This window comes from Mesocricetus auratus, unplaced genomic scaffold (genome assembly GCF_017639785.1).
Source record: "Mesocricetus auratus isolate SY011 unplaced genomic scaffold, BCM_Maur_2.0 Super-Scaffold_100007, whole genome shotgun sequence".
In the NCBI taxonomy this organism is placed as follows: Eukaryota; Metazoa; Chordata; class Mammalia; order Rodentia; family Cricetidae; genus Mesocricetus; species Mesocricetus auratus.
Window position 1 is genome coordinate 79,062,375 of NW_024429191.1, and position 25,111 is coordinate 79,087,485.

At 41.7% G+C, this 25,111-nt stretch overlaps 1 protein-coding gene across 9 annotated transcripts in view; it reads right to left on the reverse strand.

The window, feature by feature from the left end:
- Positions 1 to 25,111, reverse strand: part of Brca1 (BRCA1 DNA repair associated) — a 61,048-nt gene that overhangs the window by 1,191 nt on the left and 34,746 nt on the right. For 7 of the 9 annotated variants that reach the window (XM_040749762.1, XM_040749761.1, XM_040749764.1 and 4 more), the window contains 11 exons: positions 23,471 to 23,642; positions 18,840 to 18,969; positions 16,411 to 16,538; positions 14,318 to 14,607; positions 11,618 to 11,705; positions 8,900 to 8,977; positions 8,469 to 8,509; positions 7,657 to 7,737; positions 4,765 to 4,819; positions 1,617 to 1,690; positions 1,317 to 1,377 (listed from right to left, as the gene is read on the reverse strand). In XM_040749762.1, coding sequence (XP_040605696.1) covers positions 1,317 to 1,377; positions 1,617 to 1,690; positions 4,765 to 4,819; positions 7,657 to 7,737; positions 8,469 to 8,509; positions 8,900 to 8,977; positions 11,618 to 11,705; positions 14,318 to 14,607; positions 16,411 to 16,538; positions 18,840 to 18,969; positions 23,471 to 23,642 — 1,198 coding nt within the window. The remainder of the gene's footprint in view (positions 1 to 1,316; positions 1,378 to 1,616; positions 1,691 to 4,764; positions 4,820 to 7,656; positions 7,738 to 8,468; positions 8,510 to 8,899; positions 8,978 to 11,617; positions 11,706 to 14,317; positions 14,608 to 16,410; positions 16,539 to 18,839; positions 18,970 to 23,470; positions 23,643 to 25,111) is intronic. The other 2 variants (XM_040749765.1, XM_040749760.1) reach the window with 1 other exon arrangement.

Consider the following 25,111-nt stretch of genomic DNA (forward strand, 5'->3'; position numbering starts at 1 on the left):
TCTGATTACACGAGTCCCTCGGGTTAGTCAGGCGGGAGCCACACTGGTGCTCTAATGCAACATCTCAGGACGTAAATCCTTACTCAAAGCCGGAGGGGCGATTGCTGGTAAAAGTCCAGCCTCTGGAAACTGGAATAACATGAGCTTCAACCTGATAAAGGAGAAGCCTCCAAAGAGCAATGGTGTGGAGAAATATATTAAATGAGAAAACACCATAAGCACTATCACCCATGTGTAAATGTACATGTACACACACATACTTTTTTTTTTTAAGACAGTATCAGTGCACAGCTCTGGCTGGCCCCAAATGTGACTTGTAGACCAGGCTATGCTTGACTCAGAGATCAAACTGTCTCTGCTTTCCAAAGGCTGAGATTAAAGGTGTGTGCTACCACATCTGGCCTCATATATTACTTTATAACGCAAAACAACAAAAACACCAAAAAGATGGCTCAGTAAAGGCACTTCTCTTAGACTCTGATGTTCTGAGTTTGAGCCCCAGATCCACATGGTGGACAGAGAAAACCAACTCCTTTAAATTATCCTTCAACCGCCCCATACATACACTTAAAAGTATGCATGTGTGCACACATGCAATAAAGATTTTCTTTTTCTTTTCCTTTTTTTTGAGACAGGGTTTCTCTGTAGCTTTGAAGCCTGTCCTGGAACTCGCTCTTAGACCAGGCTGGCCTTGACCTCACAGAGATCTACCTGCCTCTACCTTCCAAGTGTTGGGATTAAAAACATGCACCACCACCGCTCAGCAATAATAAAGATTTTCTAATAGACATTTTAGTTGTTCATTCATGTAAACATTATAAATAGGCTGAAAAATAAAAGTAAAAACAACAACAAACAAAGTAAAACCCCCCATCCAAACCCCTACAAAAACATTGAGTGCAGCTGGGGCATGCCTATTAGGAGGTAGAAAGACTACCAAGTATTCAAGACCAGCAGACCAACCAAAGAAACAAAAACACAGGCCACGAAGGGTGGCAATACCTTTAATCCCAGCACTTGGGAGGCAGGCAGATCTCTGTAAGTTCAAGGTTCAAGGCCAGCCTGGTCTACATAGTGAGTTCCAGTATAACTAGGACTGTTACAGAGAGAAACTCTTGTCTCAAAAAACAAACAAACAAAAAAAACCAATAAAACAAAAAAACCCCAAACAACCAAAAACCAAAAAAAAAAAAACAAAAACAACCAAAAAACAAAACAAAACATATTAGTCAAGCAAGGAGCAGGTAGCTACTGAATCAAATCCACCCAACAGGACCCCATATGACATAAATGCAAAGTATAGGGAGACACTTTACCAGGGCAGCCATTCTCTTCTGTCCAGGCACTTGGCTGTACAATCACAATTGGATGAATAGCCTGCATCCCAGGAAGAAAAAAAGAAGTTGTCAAAGCAGGGCTTTCACATGGTGAAGGGGCTGGAAAGAAAAGGCTTCCCTCAACACATTAATTGCTGATAGTTCCCAAGTCTTCACTCCACCCCACAGATGAGTTGTCTGATACAAGCTGTCAGGTGGAGAAAGCCCCTGGGATACTTTATAGGACTTGTTTCATGGAAGGAGTATATTCCTCCCTTTAGGAAGGCCCCAAATACTCACCGTGTCACGGGTGAGGGACGAAAGCTCCTTCACCACGGAAGCCCCACACAGCTGCAGCATCCTCTCCAGCTCATCTGCAGAGGAAGGATGTAAAACCACCATGGTGATCCACATGCTTACCTTGTGTCCGCTCCTCTTCTCGGGAGCAAACCTTCTCAAGTGAGTAAGTTATTTTTTGTTTTTAAAGGATAGAAAGTCCCTAAAATTAGTATGGTTTCTAAGTTTATCTGCCACTGGTATGCCGCTGCCTGCTCTGGCCATTAGTCTCCACAAAGATACTTGGTAGACATGGTTTTGTGGTCTTTCAAATGAAACATGTTGAAAAAGAAATCCAGGACTGAATTTCCAATAATTTGCTAAATCGCCAGATGCTATGTAAAAAGCACTCATCTTTCTTCCTTGCTCCTGCATCCTAATCCAGTGTTTGTAATTGATAACCACAGCCACTGAGAGCACCATTCTTGATCATTAAACATGAAAAGGTGGGAAGGTATTAAACCAGTAGGGGGAAAAAAAACAAAACATGTCCTCTTGGCCAGAGACCCAGCATATGGTTAGGAAAGGTCACAGGCTGAGCTGGAGTTCACACACATATCTAGGGAATGAATATCAGAAGAGCTTGGGGCTAGGAATCAGCATCACTGACTAACCTAAGCTTCTTTGGATATACTCTTAAAGGCATCCTTGTACTGTTCTGTAAAGAGCACAGCTCACTCCTGGGAACTGTGGAGGTACCTGCCTGCCTGAGCTGAGGCCACTAACTTAGCCCTTCCGCCAATGGCATTTACTAGAATCCCTGGCTTTCACTATATTAAAAGTATAAAACCTAGCACTCGGGAGGCAGAGGCAGGCGGATCTCTGTGAGTTTGAGGCCACCCTGGTCTACCGAGCGAGTTCCAGGACAGCCTCCAAAACAATGCAGAGAAACCCTGTCTCGAAAAAACCAAAAAAAAAAAAAGTATAAAAACAAGCCGAAGCTGGGTGGTGATGCTGCAAGCCTTTAATTCCAGCGCTCGGGAAACAGAGGCAGGCGGATCTCTGTGAGTTCGAGACCAGCCTGGTCTAAAAGAGCTCCAAGACAGGCTTCAAAGCTACACAGAGAAACCCTGTGGGTGCCAAGCTGGGTGGCAGCAGCAGAGTTGTACACCTTTAATCCCAGCAGGAGAATCTGTGAGTTCAAGGACAGCCAAGGCTACAAAAAGAGCAACCCTGTCTCTAGAAAACAAAAACAAAGAAGAAAAACAAAAACAACCCCCCCAAACAAACAAACAAACAAATCCCCAAAACAGAGAAGTCAGTCACTGACTGGTACTTGAAAATTTCTAAAACCCAATCAATAACCAGTAAAGAACGAAGCAGAAGCTGGGCGTTGGTGGCGCACGCCTTTAATCCCAGCACTCGGGAGGCAGAGGCAGGCGGATCTCTGTGAGTTCGAGGCCAGCCTGGTCTACAGAGGGAGTTCCAGGACAGCCTCCAAAGCCACAGAGAAACCTTGTCTCGAAAAACCAAAAAAAAAAAAAAAAAAAGAACGAAGCAGAATTACAATGTCAGACTATCCTGCTACCACTCATCTGCTTATGGGCAGAGGTTTTCAACCTGTGAGTCATAACCTCCTGGGGGTACAGTAGGGGGTGGAGTGACCCTCTCACAGGGGCTGAATATCAAGATATAACACTAACAAGATTAGTTATGAAGTAACAATGAAATAATTTTATGGTTGTGGGTCACCATGCGTGTTAAAGGGGCAAAGGCACAGCATTAGGAAGGTTGAGGACCTCTGCACTAAGGCCTCCCTCTCCTAAGTCACACAACGCCAGTCTCTGGAGCTGAAGTGAAGCACAGAGATAAAGGCAGGGAAACCTTCATTTTGAAGAGAACTAACCCAATCTACACATGGACAAAGGCCTTTGATACACAAGAGAGCCCACAGCAGTCTTCTGTTAACTGTTTGAGCCAGGTATCAGGTAGCTCAAGCAGGTGGTAAATTCACTATGGATTCAAGGATAGCACTACACTGCTGATGCTCCTGCTTCTACCTCCTGAGTGTGTGGGTGACAGGCATAGGTCACTAAGTCCAGCTTCATAGCACATCATATTTAATATTAAATCATGAATCTCCCTTTCCTCTGGGCCTGTGCATGGCCCAGAACATAAAACTTCTATATTAAATGAAGGTGGTTCAGGAATAAGAGAACTCTTCTTGACACTTATAAACTAGGTTCTTGTGGTTTAATTAATTAATTAATTATTATTATTAATTTTTTTTGTTTTCAGGAAAGGGTTTCTCTGTGTAGCCTGGCCATCCTAGAACTCACTTTGTAGACCAGGCTGGCCTGCCTCTGCCTCCTCAGTGCTGGGATTAAAGGAATGTGCTACACTACCTTCTGGTGGTTTGACTGTTTTTGAGACAGGGTTCTCACCACTTAGCCCTGGCTGGGCTCAAAGGCAAAGTGCTGAGATTAAAGGCATGTGCTGAGGACTGGAGAGATGGTTCAGTGGTTAAGACAGCTGGATTTGATTCGTCTTGCAGAGATCCTGAGTTTGGTTTTACCTACAACGTGGCTCACAACTATCTGTTAACTCCAGTTCTAGGATGCCTGACGCCTTCTGACCTCTGTGGGCTCCTGACACACAAGTGGTACATATACATACATGCAGACAAAACATCCTTTCACATAAAATAAAGACACAATTCTTAAAAGCAGGTTATGGTAGGACAGATGCAGGTGGATTCTGAATTTAAGGCCAGCCTAGTCTACACAGCAAGTTCCAGAACAGCCAAGTCTACAGAGACTGTTTCTAAAAAAGAAAACATACAAACAAAATCTAAAAAAATAATAAAAATAAAACTACAGCAACAAAGGCCTGTGCTACCATACCTGGGAAAGCCAGGTTGTTCTTATCCCTGCTGCCCTTCCTTAGTCTAAGTGAGCAATAATAGATGTTTTATCTCACACAAGCACAGAATCCTCACTCTTCACTGATCTCATGGGAAAGAGCACATACCTTGCTTTTTGTCTTAGGAAGTTTATGCTCATATGTTTGGAGAATGGTGGAGAGACAAAACAACTCTAGAACATTTGGCCACATGGGCCCTGTCTGTATTACTCTGTTATGTAAGAAAGCCTGGTTCTGCAACTACTCTTACCTTTGGGCATGTTGGTGAAGGGCTCACAACAGCAGATTGTTAGGCCTTTGAAGAGCTGCAAAGATAAGAGAGTGCGTGAAACGAGTGTATGCCACATGTATGCAGATGTCTACGGAGGCCAGAAGATCACACCAGAGCTGGAGCAGGGGTTACTGTTAGTTGTGTTTCCCAGTGTGGGTGCTGGGACTCAAAAGCAGGTCTTTTGAATGAGTAGCAAGCACTAACCACTGAGCTGCCTCTCTAGACCCTCTTCCCTTTCTTAAAAATATTATTAGATGTGTGTCCACGCACGTGTGCCTGCCATGTGCCCAAGTGCCTGTGGACGTCAGGAGGTGTCAGATCTCCTGTTGCTCACATTACAGTCAGTTGTGAGATACTAATGTGGATGCTAGGACAAACAGAGGGCGCTCTTAACCGACATCCTCTCTCTCGCCCCTACAGTCATTCTTTGTCATTTAAGGGACAAACACCCTCTCATGTCACCAATTAGGTCCAGGGTCATGCTTGGTGACCCTGGCAAAGTGATTTTAATTTTTGTCAGAGATGAAAAAACAAACCAAACAGACAACCCACGGGTCCTTCTTTACAACTCAAAGATACTGGATGATGTTTGATGTTACCCTGACTGGGTTCCTCAGGACTAACGATGCCCCAGCTAACAGAGCTGAGTATCTTACGTGCACACTCCTTTTCTCTCCTGGTCAAGGGTCCCTTTGTTCCTTCCCACTAAGACAACAGTCACTGAATCTTCAAGCCACCTGGACATTTTATCTTTTGGTGCAAACCTTTCACCCAGCAGGGCGAAACACCTGGTTTTCTGATGACACGGGATACATATAAACATATCCTAAGGGGAAAATGTAAGTACAGTGCTTATCAGTGCTGCCCAAAGAAGCTTCTATGACACTGGAAATGTCTTGTATCACCTTGAAATGTGGCTAGTGTGAGTGAGGAACTGAACTTCTCAACTTTTTTCTTTTCTTTCCTCCTTCCTACGTCCCCACCTCTTTCTTTTTGAGATATGATTTTTCTGTGTAGCCCTGACTGTCCTAGAACTAGCTATGTAGACCAGGCTGGCCTCAAACTCATTGATCCACTTGCCTCTGCCTCCCAAGTGCTGGGATTAAAGGCCTGTGTGTGCCATCACTGCCTGGCTTGAACTTCATTTTTAATCAAACTTGGAACAGCCCTGTGTGTAACAACTGTGTTAGATAGTACAAATTCTCATGTGTACACTGGCATGAGTTCTTAGAATGGGTTTCAAGTTATCATTTTAAAGAAACCTAAATTTGTGCCAGTTATTAATATTTTTCTGTTTTGATACAGGATCTCAATCTGTAGTCTAGGCCTCAAATTCACCCCCCCACCCTTAGTCTTGAGTGGTGGGATTACAAAGAAGTGCCACCAGGCAAAGCATGGATGGATATATTTTCATACATCATTTGAGTAACTCATTCTTTTGACCATTCTCCTACCTTTTTATGACACTAAAAGAAAACTGACTAGGTTGGCTAAGACAAAAAAAAAAAATCGAGGGGCTGAAAACCACAGATGGCTGTATTGGAAATGGCTTCACCCCACATGACAGACAGAGAAGAGGGCAGCAGGCAAACCAGTTATTGTTTGAAATGACAGTTCCCACCCTGGCTGCTCTCTCTATCTGTATGAATCGAAGGGATTCCCAATGTGTTGACAGGACCTACATGCTCATAAATGCTAAAAGTTCCCTCCAGGCAGCCAAATGCTGCCTTGAGAAATATAAAACATCAGGAATTTCCATATCCAGGCTGGCACTGATGAGAATGTCTGGTTATGAGATAAGGAATCTAAAACTTCACCTCTACAAACACATTTCTTTGTGAAAACACTGCAGTGACTTTTTACTATCTTCTGAATGTCATTACTTTGCCCAAGCAGTTTCCATCACTGCTATCCTGAATGTAGGAGAAATTCCATGGCACTGACACCAGTGCCTTTGAGGAAGGAGGGACCCAGTGCTAATTCTGCACGGCTCCCAGTTGGGCAAGAACAAACGCTCGGCTAATAGAGAACACCTTGGGGGAAAAGGAAAAAGTAGAAATGGGGTGAGCAGCTTTTGGTGGCATCTGCAACAATCGTTTGAGAGGCTCAGAGAGTGAGGATGGGCTGATCCCCAGGGTTCAGAACTCCTTGGTTTGTGATGGCATCCAAAGCAGTTTTCCTTAGGAAAACCACCCTCACTGGGTCTCATCTCAAGTTTCTGGAGGAACAGACGGTTCTCCACACGGGAGTGTTCTGAAACACCTGCTGGTGCACACTCGAGAGAAGAAAAGCAGCCTGGTAACACAAGCGCTTACCCAGTAACCTGGGAAAGCAGTTGGCTCAGGCCTGCAGGCAGGTGAGAAATCTTTCTAAGACTTCTTCCTACAAGGAAGATGCAGTTATGGCCACACCATCTGCTAAGACATGCTGGAGAAAGTCACCGAGTCCTGCTATTTCTTTTTTTTGGTTTTTCGTGACAGGGTTTCTCTGTATTGCTATGGAGGCTGTCCTGGAACTTGTTCTGTAGACCAGGCTGGCCTCGAACTCACAGAGATCCACCTGCCTCTGCCTCCTGAGTGCTGGTATTAAAGGCGTGCGCCACCACCGATCCAGATTTACATCTTTGAAATCTAAATTCTATCGCTACCAGCTGAGATCTAAACCTCAGACTGGGGCCCAAATTAAACCTGTCATTCTAAGCTTTATGTTCTCTTCCTTTCTTGTGGGGTAGAAGCAAGTCTTATCTCTATGGCAAAGCCAGTGCACAGTGCAAGCATGCAATGTGCCTTACCAGGCAAAGACCAATCTCACCTTAGCAGTGGCTACAGAGCCCTAGTCTAGGGTTTCTGTCACACATGAGAGGGGCTTTACCTTTTCCTGGGATTCTCTGGATCGCTTTGGACCTTGGTGGTTTCTTCCCGTCACAACATCGCCTCTGACTTCAAATTCATGCTGAAATCAAACACAAAACTTTATAAGTGGGGTGGGGAGATGACCCAGCTGTTAAGAGGGCCAGAGCTTCCTGTTCCTACCTATAAGAGTTGTTCTCTACATTTTATAAAGACAATTCTTTCTTGTTATTTAGGTGTCAGCTCAGCCCTTTCACAAAGACTTTGCCTGGCCTTTGTAATTGAGATAGGTAATCCTAGACTCTACAATTGCTAGTTTGTTGTCCATCAAAGCATTTATTGGTATATGAAATTCATCTGTTTATTGTACATATCCCCTTAACTAGGGAATACATCATTCCAGAATAGGGCCTTGGTCATTCTTGTTTACTGTGGTATTCCTAGTAAATGACATTTGGTAGGCTCCCAATAAATAGTCACTAAATGAAATTAAAACCAAAAGTTTCATTTAATTAATTATGAATATACTGAGTAGTATATAATAGTTTTAAACAGAGTTCACTGATTTTGTTTTGTTTGATCCATCATCATCATTATCAGTTCTTGGCTGTTCTAAAAATATTCTTCCTCTTACCTGCTTACTCTATTTACTTCTCATTGTTCTTAGCATCATAAAAAAAGCAGCATTTCTTTGAGGGAGACCAATTTCTAAACAGATCAGCACATCAATGGTCCGTCACCTCCTCCGCCCCCCATTGAGGAAAAGATGTCTACTAAAGGGAGAAAGCAACACCAATGCTAAGGGTCTCTGATTAGTTCGTATAAACTACCTACCACACTCAGAAGTTTTCTTTCTTGGATACACCGGATTACCCCTGGAGAAAGCACAGAAAAGATAAGTCACGCAGAGCAGAATGATTTGTCCCTCTATGGAGTGGGAAGCTCATCAGTTCACGAGAGAGTGGACTCTTTAATAAGGCCTGTAGCAGATTTCTTTCTGGAGACAGCCTATGTTTAATTTAAACATTACAAAAGTGCTGCTGTACGTGGATCCCTGTCTACTATAAAATGAATCCTTGTTCAGATGCTCACACTGCTAAGAGAAGATCAGGTTCTATTAGAAATCCACTTTCTATCTGAACAGAGCCATATGCATTTAAAGACAAAGCTAGTTTTGTGTTAAAGATCTTTTGATAACATAGACTTAGCATCAGCAGAAACCTCAAGTGTTAAAAGGAGGAGCAGACACACTGCACTGTACTTACATGAATAGCTAACTATCCATTTTCCTCTCGCAATTCCCTGAAAATATTTCAGTGTCCGTTCACACACAAGCTCAGCATCTGTAGAATGAAACAGAGCCAAAGGGTTAGAAAGTAAGAAGCGATGCCTGAGAAGCTGAAGTCCATCCAGCTCTTGTTGGAAAGATCAACCTGGAATGAAGACTCCAAGACCCTTGAGATAAAATCAGAAGCCAGAGGCACCACTGATAACCAGCAGGGATGGGTTTTGGAAGCCTGGAAGAGGCAGATGCCATGTTAAGACCAGAGAACTGTCAGTCTCAGCTTTGAGATGCCAAGGCTAGCTAGAGTTCTATATCCTATGTTAATCAGTAATAGTGATGAATGCAGTCAATCTACTTTACCAGACCGCAATATGTGAGGGAAGAAGTAGTGTTGAAGTCCTCCATTTGAAAAAAAGGAAAAGAAAACAGACCCTAAATCAGAAATGCCAATGTGAAGACTTCACCACTGCAGGTTCTCCCTGGGAAGCCCGATCCCCTTGTATCCCTGAGAGGGACAGGAAAATAGTATCGTCACAGCTACTCTCTTTCCTATGTAGGTATTTCAATAAGCAGTAGCTGAAGAATCTGTTTATTGCCTAGTGTTTCAAAGGCCCCTTTGAAGAACTAAGCAAACTGAGAAAAATCCATTTCAACAGGAGAAATGTATTCAACTAAATCCCAAACACAGCAGGCCATCTGAGAGTAATGGAAGTGGCCATTCTGCCTTACAGAGTTCCTCAAAATTTTTGAAGCTTCTTGTTTAAATGCTGATTTTAGTTTATAAGCAACAAGTGCTGTATTGCCTTTGACTTCAAAGAGCTACTTTAGATTTATGTTTTAAAGCTTTCTTTCCCCCTTTATCACCTTTGATTCAAACCCATTTCTTAAACTATATTAAAATTTAATGACATTCCTCTTTCAAATAGTACTTAGCCTGCATATTCTGTTCTGGCACCTGATTCCAATGAGCACTGCCCTCTGGTACAATTTTCATGCCTGAGAAACCTAGTTTTAGCAGTCTTAAGGCAAAGAGTCAAAGAGCTTTGGACCCTGTGGTGAAGCCTAGAGCTCTGAGCAATTTGAATATAATTGCCCCCCATAATCCTAAAGGGAGTGGTGCTATTAGAAGGTATGGCCTTGGGGAGGAAATGTGTCACTGTGAGAGTGAGCTTTTGAGTTTTCCTATGCTCAGGATGTCCCCCCACTGTGTCTCAGACCATTTCCTGTTGCCTGCAAGATGTAGGACTCTCAGCTACTTTGCCAGCACTGTTTGCCTGCCTGTCGCCATGCTCCCCACAATGATAATGGACTGAACTTCTGAACTGTAAGTGACCCACCCCAATTAAATATTTTCCTTTATAAGAGTTGCTGTGAGCTGGGCAGTGGTGGTGCACACCTTTGATCTCAGCACTCAGGAGGCAGAGGCAGGCAGATCTCTGTGAGTTCAAGGCCAGTCTGGTCTACAAAGTGAGTTCCAGGACAGCTAGGGATGTCACAGAGAAACCCTGTTTCAAAAAAACAAAACAACACAAACAAACAAAAAGAGTTGCTGTAGTCATGGTGTCTCTTTACAGCAACAGAACACTAACACAAGCTTTAAGGACAAAAATATCCCACAATGGGCAAGCATATACCAGAAAACCAATTGTTAGCAAAGTGTTAGAGTAGTCATAATTTGTACCTCCCACATCCCCAGGCAGTTTTCTGACTGTCTGAGCCTTACAATAATTCTTCAGATGCTTGAGTCTTCTTATTCCTTTGTCCTCTGCCAAACACCCCTTTTATCACAATCTTTCTTAGCTTTATTTTTATGTGTGACTGTTTTGCTTACATGTATGTCTGTATGTCACATGCATGTCTGGTGCCAGAAGTCACAGGGTATTGGATCCTCTGGAACTAGAGTTATGGGTGGTTGTGAGCTGCCATGTGAGTGCTAGGAATCAAACCCAGGTCCTCTGCAAGATCAAATGCTCTTCACCACTGAGCACTGCTCCAGCCTTCAAACATTATTTTGAGTTTCTCCCCACCCACCACCGACCTTTTTTTTTTTTCTCCCCTCTGTGTAAACTCCCTGGCTGTCCTTGAACTCACAAAGATCTGCCTGCCTCTGCCTCCTGAGTACTGGGATTAAAGTCATGCACCACTACTGCCTGGTTTTATTAGTTGCCACAGTGAAAACACTGTTTAGCAGAGAGTATCACCTAGACAGTCACTCCAGCTTGTTTATGTTTTAGATACATAACCTGAGGGTAATCTTTTTATTTATGGTGTTAGAGACTACCTTCAGCAGTGTTTTTCAACATTCCGAATGCTGTGACCCTTTAATACAATTCCCTACATGGCAATCCCTACGCATTAAGTTATTTTCATTGCTACTTCATAACTGTAATTTTGCTACTGCTATGAACCATAATGTAAATATTTGTGTTTTCTGATGGTTTTAGGTGACCCCTGTGAAAAGGTCTTTCAACCCCAAAGGGGTAACCAAAGGTTGAGAACCACTGACCTAGGACCTTGTGCACCACCAAGCTTCATCCACAACCCCCAAAGGTCATTTTACACAACATGCAACGTTATGTCCATATTCAAATAGTTGTAGATTTTGAATTTGGGGATTAGGGATGCTCAACTTGATTTATATGACTCTTAATATGATTTGAGATAAATGCAATATAGTCTGTAAAGGTTTGTAGTATACCTGTTTTCATAATGACATGAGTAGTCTCCTCAGTAATTATATCGGTTAAAGTGAGGTGGTATTTTTCAGCAAACTTTTGCACAATCATCTGAAACAAAAATCAAACATTAAATGATGTTAAGTTAGAGACTGGAGAGACAGCTCAATGGTTAAGAGTACTGGCTGCTCTTTCATAGGACCCAGGCTCAATTTCTAGCAACCACATCTGTCTGTAACTACAGTTCCAGGGGATCTGGGACTCTCACAATGACACACATGCAGGCAAATCACCAATGCATATAAAATTAAAACTCTTTAAAAAGTTATGCTAAATTACCTTTGGTACACAGCTTAGAGCATTATTTTAACTGAGTCTCCATTCTCATAAAAGACACATTCTAAAATTTTTAAAATACTGATTGTGTGTTCGTGTATGTGCATGTAGTACAGTGTGAATGTGTGGTCAGAGGAACTGGAACTCTGTGGAACTGGTTCTCTCCTTCTATTTTCTTGTGTGTTTTGGGGATTGAACTCAGGTTGTCAGGGTTACATGCAAACACCTTTACCTACTGAGTCACCTTGATCATCCTGACCTGGTTTTTAAAAATATGACATGGTTCAAGTCTCAAAATTGACAACTTAATAAAAACTATATATAAGTCAGCCAACATGGTAGCACACACCTTTAATCCCAGCACTTGGAAGGCAGATCTCTATGAGTTCAAGGTCTAAAAACTGAGTTCTAGTCCAGCCACAGCTTCACTGGTACAAGTAAATACCCCCATCAAACAAAGAAACAAAAAATCCAAATCCATGTATATGTCAGAGAAAGACATTCTAATGCAGGAATTACAACCAAAGATCTTTACAGAATGACAGACCACCATCCTATAACTGAGATTTATTAGCCTACATCTCATAAACTGAGTGGTAACTAGCCTTATATAGAAAGTTATATATATATATATATATATATATATATATATATATATATATATATATAGCTTAAAACCAAGACTTAAGTTACAAAGTACTCAAGTGAAAATATTTGTGGTCAGTACAAAATATATCAATTCTCTCTTAAGGAAAAATATTGGAAAAGACTCATTCTTCCCAAAAGAAATCTAGAGTCCCTTAGCTATTATCTATCAAGCAAATAAAAATCAATAGGCAGTAAAAGAAATTAACTAGATCCATTATGGGCACAGTTGACATAACTGGTTGCTACTGTTTGGAAATAAATTTGTTTACTGGGGAGCATCATTTTCTAGCCCTCGGCACCCATGCAGATGTTTATGTGCCTCTGAGTACTGCAGTGGAAGCCAGACACCTTTCCTGCTGCCTCACCACACACTGCCACTGAGCACTGGCAAACAGCAGGCTGGAGAGGCTAATGCCACTCTCCCACTTTGCTGCTGCCCTCTGCCAGTGTCATTAGCAATTCTGAACTAGTTAATTGCTGAAATCCCAGCCTTAAAACAGTGTTCAGTTAGAAGAGCAACTGCTGAAAAGATCATCTTAACACAGGCTTCAGAATTAATCATGTGTAATACAGTCAGTGGCTTTCATCATAAATTTAACACACTTCAGCAAATCTCAATAGAGCTCAAAGTTTTCCTCTTCGCTTGTTTAAAGAAAACATGTACCCAAGCCACTTGTAGTTTAATCTGCACCTCAGAATTGCCCAAGGCAAAAATGATTAGACCACTACAGCTATCTCTAAAAAGCTGAACTCACAAAATAAAGGAACAATGAATACAAATTTTTGGTGAATAAATGGGAATTCTAGATGTGTAGATAAGTCCATCAAGAGCTATCTAAACAAACACAGGTAAGAATTTTCAGAGCAAAATGCTGGCTGAGCATGGGGACTGAGGGAACAACTTCAACCGTTATTATCCTGTACTTATACATTGTGTCTATCAGGACAGATAAAGCTTGCTTTGCCTTTCCAATAGAGGGACACAAGGGGCCACCAGGAATTTATGCAGTCACTACCTGTAGAGTCATGAGAATGGGGACGGTGCCTAGCCTGTGAAGGCTCTATTAAGCAAGACACTTCAGAATGATGTAGTTGTCTCTCAGTGTGCACTAAATGGCATCTACCATTAAATCCAACTGATAGACGGGTATACTATAGTATTTTAAAGAAATATACAGTTATTTCATTATCATAACAGTTAATTATAGGAGAAATAATTTTTCAAGAATGCCTGGAATCTATAAGCAGCTTAAAAAGAAACATGGGTTCAGTGGCTTCATGTTTCAAAGCATATGAAACAATTTCTGGCACCAGGGACCAAGGAGGTGCCCAAGCCCTAATAAGCAGGGGCTGCCAAGGGTAGAGAGGAGAGATCACGGCATTGCAAACGCTCTTACCAGCCAACATAAAGACAAACAGACCCTGGAGAAATGCCACCGTCCGGCAGCATCATCAGAACCAGCCTCCATTTAGTCAGTTGTTGATAATTTTCTTAGATGTGGACCCAGGAGGGAAATGATGCCCCTGGAGAGAGGTGCTCTATCTAGTTTCTTTCTTTCTTTCTTTCTTTTTTTGATAAAAAGAAAATCCCATATAATCCAAAAACAGTACCAAGGTATCTAGTATTAAATAATTATTCCCTTAGATAGATTTCTTCCTAGAGGTTATTCATTACTAGCACATCTATGGCAGTCAAGCCAAGTCCCAGTCACTACAGAGATGATTATGAATATACTCACTACTTCTTTGAGAGTCAAGCCTGACACCACCATGGATATTCCTGTATTGGCTCTTCCTTTTGAAGATGTCAATTCTGGCTTTTTCTTGCTCACAGTTTCCACCACTGCAGTATGAGCATGAGCAGCAGCTGGACTCTCTTTTACAGACTCAGAAACTGGATACTGGGATATTGTCCATGCAGAGGTTGAAGCTGGTGCAGTGCAAACATAAGCTGGCCCTTTAGGGGACTCAGATTCAGGGTCTCTATTAGAGAAAAGGCTGATTCCAGATCCCAGGTATGGGGTTCCTTCTGCAAGGAAGAGAAGTTTAACTTAAGTGCAATAAATGTTGAATTCAAGGTTCCAGTCTCTGTGAAGAATTAAAAAGACCCATTAAGTTATGTTTCGTAGACACTATGTTGGTTAAAGTATGTTGCCTTAATTTCTCTAAAAAATAATATGGCAAAATATATATGCACACACACACACACACACAGAGAGAGAGAGAGAGAGAGAGAACTTTAGAAATGACTTAAATGTCCAATGAGATTGAATAGGAGGCTGAATTTATGTCACGCTTGTTAGAAAAGTGTTTCTACCTGCTCAGACACCTTACAGGCCTACGCATTAGATGTTACATTTTGAATGTAAGTGTTCATATGTGAAGATGGTTCTAACACATCAAAGATGATAGCTAAAAGTATTCATTAATATACTTGTTGATTTATCTGTTGTGTGTATAGTTATTAACACATCTCTCTATTTACTTACTTATATGCTGCACATGTGTGTGCACGTGATGTAGAGGTAAGAGGATAACTTACAGGACTAGGTTCTTTTCTCCCATCCTGTGAGGCCACAGATTGCACTTACAAGTCATCACACTTGGTGGTAAGTGCCCTGACCTGTCCTGCTCTTACCAGCTCAGAAATATTTACTGTGGTTAGGCCTGGTGGCACAGATATATAAGCCCAGCTACTCCAGGCTGAATTAGGAGGATTACAAGTTCAAGGTTTACTGGGCTATATAACAAGTTTAAAACTATTTTACTTCAAATGATTAGTTGACCTAGGGTCATAAGCACAGCCACTAATGAAGCTGGCATTGAACTCCAGGTGAAGCCATCCTCTTAATCAGTAACTCTGACTATAGACATGTACCATTATAACACATTTGTAACTATGCCCTAAAAATAAAACTCTGAGTAAACTAAGGAACCAGGCAGCGTTGGCGCACACCTTTAATCCTAGCATTTAAGAGGCAGAGGCGGGTGGATCTCTGTGAGTTCAAGTCCAGCCTGGTCTACAAAGCAAGTTCCAAGACAGCCAAAGCTGTTCATTTATATTCATTAAAAATAGCTCATTTTGGGTTGCGAATTATTTTCCAGTAAAGGACAGCCCTGTAACAATTTTCTAGGGTCTTACAATTCTAACAGGTGAAGCGAAACATGTAGATGACGAACTAGACTCTATCATCTTCAGAACCATTAGTAATCCACTATGGACAGACTCACTGAAGGGACACTAGCCCACTTGAACATATGGCTCTAGCAGGCCTTGCCCTTCTCCCCATTCCTTCAGCCTTGCTAAAACCTGTTAGATTATACTACTAAAGCTAGCCACCAAGGTCTATTCCCTTATTTGGCCATGTCCCCCTCCTGAGGCTGACTACCAAGGTCCAGTTATTTAAGTCCAACAATCAGCAGCTCCCTTTGGTTCACCTAATTAACATGCCTAGTTAAAATTAAACACCTCATCCTAATGTGGTTTCCCATTTTAACTTACAAATCACCATTTGCCTAGGTGCCACATCTGTCTCCTCTCTATCCAGAGGCAGTCCTGTCCCTTAGGGACAGTAACCCTTGCCCCTTACCACAACATCTTAGCCCATTCTAACACAGTCCTCCCCCTTTCTCCTCTTAAAATTACACCTTAAGGTCATTTGCTGCTGTTTTCTGCCTGAGTAACTCAGATTTCAGCTCAAGTTATTTTTCAAAAGTGTACTATGTATAGAGAATATAGAGTGAAACAAATGTTTCTCCATTAAAAAAGATGAGCTATTACCTAGGTCTTGCCTTGGCAAGCAAGAGGGTCCTGTTAAGTTATGTCGTTTACCTGATTTCCCTGCTTCAACAACTTGAAGGGGCTCCTCTTGAGACGGGCAGTTTCTGTTTTGAAGACTCCCAGAGCGGCTGTGTGCAGAGCACCTACTGCCTGCCAATGGAGATTTAAAAGGGGAAGGCCTGGAAAGATGGATGCAAGAAGAAAACCATCACCACCAATTCGGAAAGGTCTAATCATAATTCCTTGGCAGCCAAAGCGTAAGTGAAGTAGCTCACTGTCAGAGAAATAAGGAATGACCAGCAAAAAAAGAGCCTACATGACAGCCCAGGAGTCTGGATTCATGCTGCCTGCCAACATGCCACAGCTGACATATGACGTCTCCTCTTTGAGGCTGGTCTGAGGCAGATTATCTCGGGGGTTTTGAAAAGCATGTCAGCATTTTTTCCCCCCAAATTATCCACTAATGCTAATTCAGGGTCTATACTATTCCACCTGAGTCCAAATGCATGTTAGGTCTCTAATGGAGATAGAAAACTAAGCAATGCTGATATCTCCACATTTTATTTCTACTTAATTTGAGGAGAATTTATAGTTTCACCCTTATTCTCCGCATTTTCAATGTTCAAAGTCATTCTAAAACAAGAGGCTGGGCTGATGGCTCAGCAGTTAAAAGCACTTTCTCTTCTTGCAGAGGATCTGGATTCGAGTCCAAGCACACACATGATGATGGTTCACAAGTATCCATAACCCCACATGCAGGATACACATGATATAGACATACATTTGAGCAAAACACTCACACATTAAAAAAAAAAAAAAAAAGCCAGGTAGATGGTAGATTGAAAGTCTACCTCCTGAGACAGAAGCAGACAATCAGGAGTTCAAGGTTATCCTTGCTATATAGTAAGCGCAAAGTCAGCCTGGGCTACCCGAGACCCTGGAAACAATGTACAAAAATAAGTGCAATAAAAAAAAAAAGAAGAAAAGCCAATCATTGGGGAGGCATACATGTCAAAAACACTGTGTAAAATACGGGACGGCCTGTGTTTGATCCCCCCATCACAGCCTCTAACAGTCAACGGTTAAATGCATGTGCCCTATAAGCAGCTCCTACGGGCTTTTGAGTGTTGATGGCTTAGTACGCCAAGTTGATAATTACCACTAAATGTGGCTTCAGTGCCCAAGGAAGCAGATGTTTTCATATTTTTATTGGAAGCATAATGACAGTACCTTAGTCCCCCCCCCCCAAGACAGGGTACCTTAGCCTTGAAAATAAATCTCCAATTAAGTCCAGGGCCAGGAAAAGATAACATTGTTAGATAACAACCGGTCACCATTCCCCAAAGGAGTACACAGACAAACAAGGATATAGAAAACAAGAGTCCCTTTGTTTCCTGGAAGGTCAGATGTTTATCCTCATATGTTTAAGTACTTTTGAAAACAAAAGCAGTGTGTAGTGATACCTGCCTATAATTCCTGAATTCAGAAGCCTAACTTGACAGTCTTATTTTTTTTTCCCTATATAGTTTTTAGCAATAGTGACTTAAGTATACATCCTGGAAGAGTATTCTGAATATTTCCCAGAACAAATTAACAGGAAGGCAAAAATTTCACTCAGGGCAAGGTCTTTCTGGCGATGTTTATGGTCAGCTTCCAGGCTTGTTTTGGTTTTAGATCAGTTGCATTATAATCTGACCTTTAAAAGACAAAAAGATCCAAGTGCTTATTTCTCAGGATGTAGCTTAAGCCTTGTACATACCCAAAAGCCTATATCCAAATAAACAAAGCAAGGTGACCCAGGGTTATTTAGTGTTTGTAATTGTGTACACACAATGCTTCGAAGGCTGAAGGAGAATCACTGCAGGGTTGAAGCCAGCCTGGTCAACAAAGGGAGTTCCAGACCAGCAAAGATGATCCTGTCTCCAAAAACAAACAAAGCACAACCCCAGGAAGGATGGAATAAACATTGTATGCATAAGGGTATAGGTAGAAGGTAGAAATTGACACTGAGTATCCAACTTGATTCTTCCATACCTCTGAGACACGGTCTCTTAGGAGCTAACCAATTTAGATACACGGATTGGCCTGTCTTTAGTGCTGTTGTGTCCCCAGAACTGTGATTACAGGTTTGTGTTAGTGCTCCTGGCAATTTTGTATGGGTGTAGGCATACATGTGGCTGTGCATGCATGTGTGTGGGTATGCTTGCCTGGCTGGGTGAGTGTGGAGGCCGGAGAATGTCTACCTGTCAGGAGTCTACCTCTATGGCTGTCTATCCATCTTCACTGAATCTAAGTATGTGTGCAGCACAAGTAACTTTTAGGTGGGTTCTAGGGATCTGAACTCAAGTCCTTATGGTTGCATGGAAAACACATTATTAACATTATTAACTCCTCAGCCTCAGAAATAGAAGGAAAGTTAACAAAAGGAGTCCAGTGTAAGCAAAGACGTCACGTAGATGCCACAGACTGACATTTCTTACCTTCCTCCTCTTGACTCTTTATTTTCACTCCTGGAACTGTCTGGAGGTTGTGGCTGGAACTTGTCAGCAGAAATGCATGTTAGATTCCGGCTTACAGGATTTTCATTAATGCTCTTTGAAGTTAAACTTGCTTTAAATGGAATGAGAAAAATCTATTTTACTTATTTGTCTTGATGGTCTTAATTTAGGTAAGGATATTGATTTTGTTTTAAAAGCAGCAATCTACGACAATCAAACTGGCTCTTTTTTGTGTATGTGACAGGACTCTCATGATCCTCCTGCCTCCATCTTTGCAGTGTATTTTACTAGCATGTGCCAGCACAAACAGCAGTGACAGAAGTGCACAGCCAAGGACAACCCTGAACCTCTCAGCTTCATGCCTGTACAGCTCACGGGCACGGTCCCAGCTGTGTGTCAGCACACCTGACTTTATGTACCAGAATGTACCAAATGCTTCACACATGTCTGTCAGATGCTCTACCAACTGAACTATACTCTAAGCCCTCAAACTGGTATTTAAACAAAAGCATTAGATAATATTTTACTGAACAGACAAATGCTAGCACTAGGTAGGATGAAATAATCACAAATAGTAAGAATAAGGGAAGGACTGCAGTTACTCAGTCACCATAGGCTGAAAACAAACAAAACGTGCTTCTTTCTTTTTTGGCCCTAGATGATAAGAAAGCAAGAATATATAATGTATTCTTATCTTGGAAGTAAACTGAATTATGCCCAAATCTCTGTTAACAGGAAAGCAAAAGTACTGGAAAGCCCAAGGCGATATCTCTTGCTCTGTCTTCCAACGACTGCACAGGATTCAGGCTGAAACTTTAACGTGTGTGTGTGTGTGTGTGTGTGTGTGTGTGTGTGTGTGTGTGTAGCTGGAAAGTCAGATGAGATGACATTTGACTCACATTTTCAATTCTTGGGAAACAAACACAACAAAAACTAAGCCCACAAACAAAAGCATACAAACCCATGCATACAGGCACACGCATCCTCAAGGTACTGGTTGATAAGCAATCTTGAGTAATATAAGGAACTAATAATGAAAGGCACAGGAATAGGAAAATTGTAACAGACGCAAGGCAAGGCCCTGGCATATGCTATTCGCTTTGAGAAACGGCTTAAAGGAAAAAATGAACTCATTCTGGAAATCAGGCTGGTAATAAACTTAGAGAGATCTGCTTGCCTCTGCACCCCCAAGGGCAGGCAATTAAAAGCATGTGCTACTATGCACAGCAGAATATTAAAACTTAAATATCAAAAACAATTAATTGAAAATTAAGTATCTTCTATCCCATTAAAAAGCCACTGGAATCTAGATATGATAGTGCACACCTCTTATTCTAGCACTTGGTAGGAAGAGGCAGGGAATCTCTGAGTTCTAGGCCAGACAAGGCTACATAGTGAGACCTTATCTCAAAACAAACAATCAATCAAACAAAGTCCAGGGACAGTGTTTAACACAGGAAAGCAGGGATGTTTTTGTGAGTTCGAGGCTAGCCTAGTTTACATAGGGAGTCCTAGGACAGCCTAGAGAGACCCTGTCCAAAAAGGATACTCCCCATCTCCCCAAAAAGGCATTGGAATTAAAAGTAGGAGCCAGCACACAGAGTAAAAGACTTAGTGGTTAAGAGTATCTGTTACTCTTGCAGAGGACTGGGATTTGGTTCTCAGCACCTACAAGATACTCATGTGGAGTCCCACAGTCATTTGTAACTTTAGTTCCATGGGATCAAATGCCCTCTTGTGACCTCTGTGGACACCAGGCACACACTTATTACATACACACACACGCGTGCGCGTAGACAAAACAGTCATACAACATAAATACTTTAAAAAATACATACATACATACATTTAAAGTATCTTCTATCCATTAAAAACACTGACTAGTGATCAGGGCTGGTGTCAGAGGCAGAAAGATTCAGAGTAAGTTCCAGGTCAGTCAGGGTTACATGGTAAAATTCAGCTAAGGGAAACAAAACACCCAATTCTCCCCAACACACAAACAGGGAACATACGCCATTTATCTCAGCTAATCCCAACTCTTTCTGAATTCACAGGGAAGGATCCTAGAAAAATTAAACAAGTGTTTCTAGGAATAAACATACTGCCAGCTAGAAAAGCTTGGATGTATCTGAAAATCACTTCTACCCCAATGGGCCATGATCTTGCAAATGCTGTTTGCTTTCTAAATGACAGAGAATAGTGTGTGTGTGTGTGTGTATGCCTGATATAAAAGAACCAAATCTACAGAGAGAAAGATAATCTATAATGAGAATGTATGAATCTGTTCACAAATATTATGCAGGATGTGGAATAAACCTGAGACAAATAGGAAGACCTATGCAGAAGAGCAGGACATTGATTTTGAAGACCCCACAGAAGGGGTTTTTTATCATCTTTAATAATACTAGATCACAGGCTGGGGAGATGGCTCTGTTATTAAGGTACTTACTATGCACGTTTGAGAACCAGAGTTTGGGTCCCCAAAATTAATATAAATGCCTGACAGTCACCTGCAATTCCTGTCTAGGAAGGCAGAGACAAAGGATTCCTCAAAACAAGCAGTCTAGGGAGACTTGCCATAACAGCAAATTCTGGGGTCAACTGAAAGACCCTGCCTCAGTCAGTGAAGTGCAAGAGTCATGGAGAGTGACTTTTTGACACCAACATCTGGCCTCCACATATCAATCTATATGTGTGCTCATATACATGCAAACATGCATACATACAATGAAATGAAAAAGGAATACTAAATAGACCTGTGTTATATGCTCACTGTGGTTCCATGCGTACCTGTAATCCCAGTGTTGGGGCTAAGGGTTAGGGGGTACAAAGATATAAGGATTGCTGGGGTTTGCTGGCTGCCAGTCTAGCAAAAAAGAATGCAAACTACAGATTTAGGGGAAGGCACTAACTACCTCAAAGTAAGAGGACACCCATATGTGCACACCTGCACATATACATGCATACATATAGCACATTCATCACACAAATGGTCATGATAATGCTAAGGTAACATCAGGAACAAACCGAACCGGTATAGGAAATCCCCCACACTATCACGGCACCTTTTCAGTAAGCCTTCTTCCCCCAAGTGCTTAAGTGTATATTAAATGTAACTTCTTGTTTGTTTTCTGAGACAGGATCTCTCTATGTAGTTCTGCCCCAGGTCCTAAAGCTCGATACAAATACCAGACTGGCCTTGAACTCACAGAGATCCTCCAGCATCTGCCTCTCTGAGTGCTGTGATTAAAGATGTGTACTACCAGGCCCTGAATAAATATCTAAATAATAAATATTAAAATAAATTTAATTTCTTAAATTATCAGCCTATGGAGAGAAAGACTCAAAACTGGGGATGGTATTGACAGAAAAGGAGTTTAGAGAGGGGCCACAAAGAAATTTTTCTTCTTTTTACAAAGAAACATTTTATCTACAGATATTCAGCGGGGGACGACGACAAAACTACCATGTACGCCAAATATGAGGTAGTAGGTTTAGACAGATATTGAAAGCTAGAGAGTAACAATTCTTATCTTGTGCATCAGAACTGAAAGTCTTGTCTGTTTTCACAATAAAACAGTGACAGTACCCCAAAGATAACTGTACTGGGGATGGGACTCTGGGCTTCATTATCTGTTGATGAACTAAATGAAAATGCAGTTACAAAGAAAGTATTTAAGGAAGTACATTTCTGAAGCAGTGCCATAGCAACAGAGTTCCCAGCTTCCCTTGCATGAGCTACTGTTTCTTTCTGAACATAAAAACATTACAAGGCACAAGTGGAGACCAAGGTCACAATACTGAATAATGAACAGACTTGAGTCCTTAGAAAGAGCCAAAGGAAGCCCCCGAGGGCCCCTGGAGGACTGTGGAGGAAGTGCTGGAGGAGGAACTTGAGCATCAAGTCTTGTGGAGGCTAAGACCACAGTGAAGAAACTCGGGGGTTCACCACTTTGGTCTGTTCCTAAGCACCAATTCCTCCTACCAGATACACGCTTCTCTAAATGAAAACTTCCTTAACTCCTGACCCCTCTGCCTCTCCACCTCAAGTGCTAGGGTGATAAACAAGTTCCAGCAAAGCCTGCTCTCCAACTAAACACTCAAGGTGCAGCTCCTGAAATAATTCTCTTCCTACAAATGAGAAGAAAACACATAAAATAGGCCTTTGCTTTGTGATCTAACACTGTAAGGAGTACATCCCAATGGTCCTTATTTTCTGATGACTTTCTGAAATTATGGGGTTACCTATTACCAATTGCCCCAACAATTAAGAATAATAACTATTTCTATTTCCTTTGGGGTCTCCATAGTATCTCCTTGTAAGCACCCAGAGAATGACATGAATGAATGACTATCTTGGGTCCCTCTGAATAGAACCTCACCTGTGAACAGGGCCTAGAAATAAGGCTCCCAAATTACTCATGGAACAACTCAGTAAATGTATGCTGGGCAAAGATCACTCAATGTTGGAACTCAGTCCTCTCTCTCTTGAGGGAAACAGAAGGCTAAGGAAGGGAAACATTTTGCTCAGTCCTCTCTCTCTTGAGGGAAACAGAAGGCTAAGGAAGGGAAACATTTTGCTCATGATACTGACATTTGTTGGTATTACAAACCTGTTCCTGATATGTTTTGTTCTGGGTTTGGCGGGTCTTCGGTGGCACAAGGGTCAGCTATGAGAGATGGGGAGTGGCCAGAAGGCTGGTCCCCTTGCTGTTCTAGCACAGCTTCCAAGTGGGCCATTTCCTGCTGGAGCTTTATCAGGTTATCCTTCATGGTAGCCCTCTGCTGTAAAACCAAAGAAAACCAACAGTCACACACTTTGAAAGATGTGCCATGAAATAAAAATATGCCACACCAATTAATTTTGGCATGAGAACTGAAATCACCTAGTATGGAATTCAGGGTTCTGGCTGAATACTTTTTAATCCAACCATACTCATGCAGTTAATGACCTTGAAATTATTTCAAAATCATGTTGGAGGAGGGCACATCCTCCAGCTCTCCCAAAGAGACTTGCTTCATTGTAGCTCAATATTTTCTTTTAGAGATGAAAGAACAGTAACAGTACTTTAGGCTTAAAGTATGCAAGAATATGTTAACATTTTCCATAAGCTATGCTTGAAAGATTTGATACTGTGAGATTAATCCACAAAAAAAACTGTGTGATTATTTTTCAAAATGAAATTTTACTGGCCTTTAATCTCAGCACTTGGGAGGCAGAGGCAGGCAGATCCCTGTGAGTTCGAGGCCAGCCTGGTCTACAAAGAGAGTTCTAGGATAGCCAGGGCTACATAGAAACGTTGTCTAAAAAACAAAACAAAGAACCCCCCCAAATTCTGTATACAGATGCTTTGTCTGGACATGTGTGCCTGAAGCTCTCTGAAGTCACTAGAAGGCATTGTATCTACAAGAATCAATTGGGAGCTATCATAATAGGTGCTGGGAGCCGAATTCAGGTTTTCTGCACGAGCAGCTAGTGCTCTTAACTGCTGAGTCATCTTTCCAGCCCCTGATTTATTACTATTATTTTATTTTTAAAAGACTTATAGTTGAGAGTAGAATTGCATGATGCTGTTCTCAGCTTGAAGTATATTTTGTTTTTGTTTTATTTTTTTAAAGACAGGGTTTCTCTGTGTAACCGTCCTGACTGTCCTGGAACACGCTTTGTAGACTAGGCTGGCCTCAAATTATATTTAGTTTTTAAACAAATGAAGTGTTGAATAATTTTCTATGACATTCTAGAAAGCTTGTAACAGTTACTATTTTTTTTCTTGTCCGGTGTGGCCACTGTTCCCTGCCCCTCCCAACAGCCTGGTTCTACATAGGGAGTTTCAGGTTAGCTAGGGCTACACAGTGAGACCCTGTCACTAATAATTTAGCAAGGTGTCTGACAAGCAAAGAATGCAGGCATGTAAGTAATTTTCTAAGTACGTTTCTTCACCACTTTTAGAAGGAATGTGGATGCTGTTTTTCAGCTTCTGGAGGAGCACAGACTGTTTCACCTTCTGTTCATTTCTTCTGACCCTTGAAATGACTTTGCTCTTCATTAGAAACAAGTCATTTTTTTCCCAACAGCCACACTAAATTCATAGTTCTCAGGAGGATTCTATGACCAAAAAAAATGTATTTTTACAAAGGTTCCCATTGCTACTCTGAGACTGTGTTGCTGCCAACATCTGCAGTGAGGCCAATGGCACCACGTGGTACTGGTGAGCAATGACATCACTGATCAAACCCTAGCCAAGGACCCTACA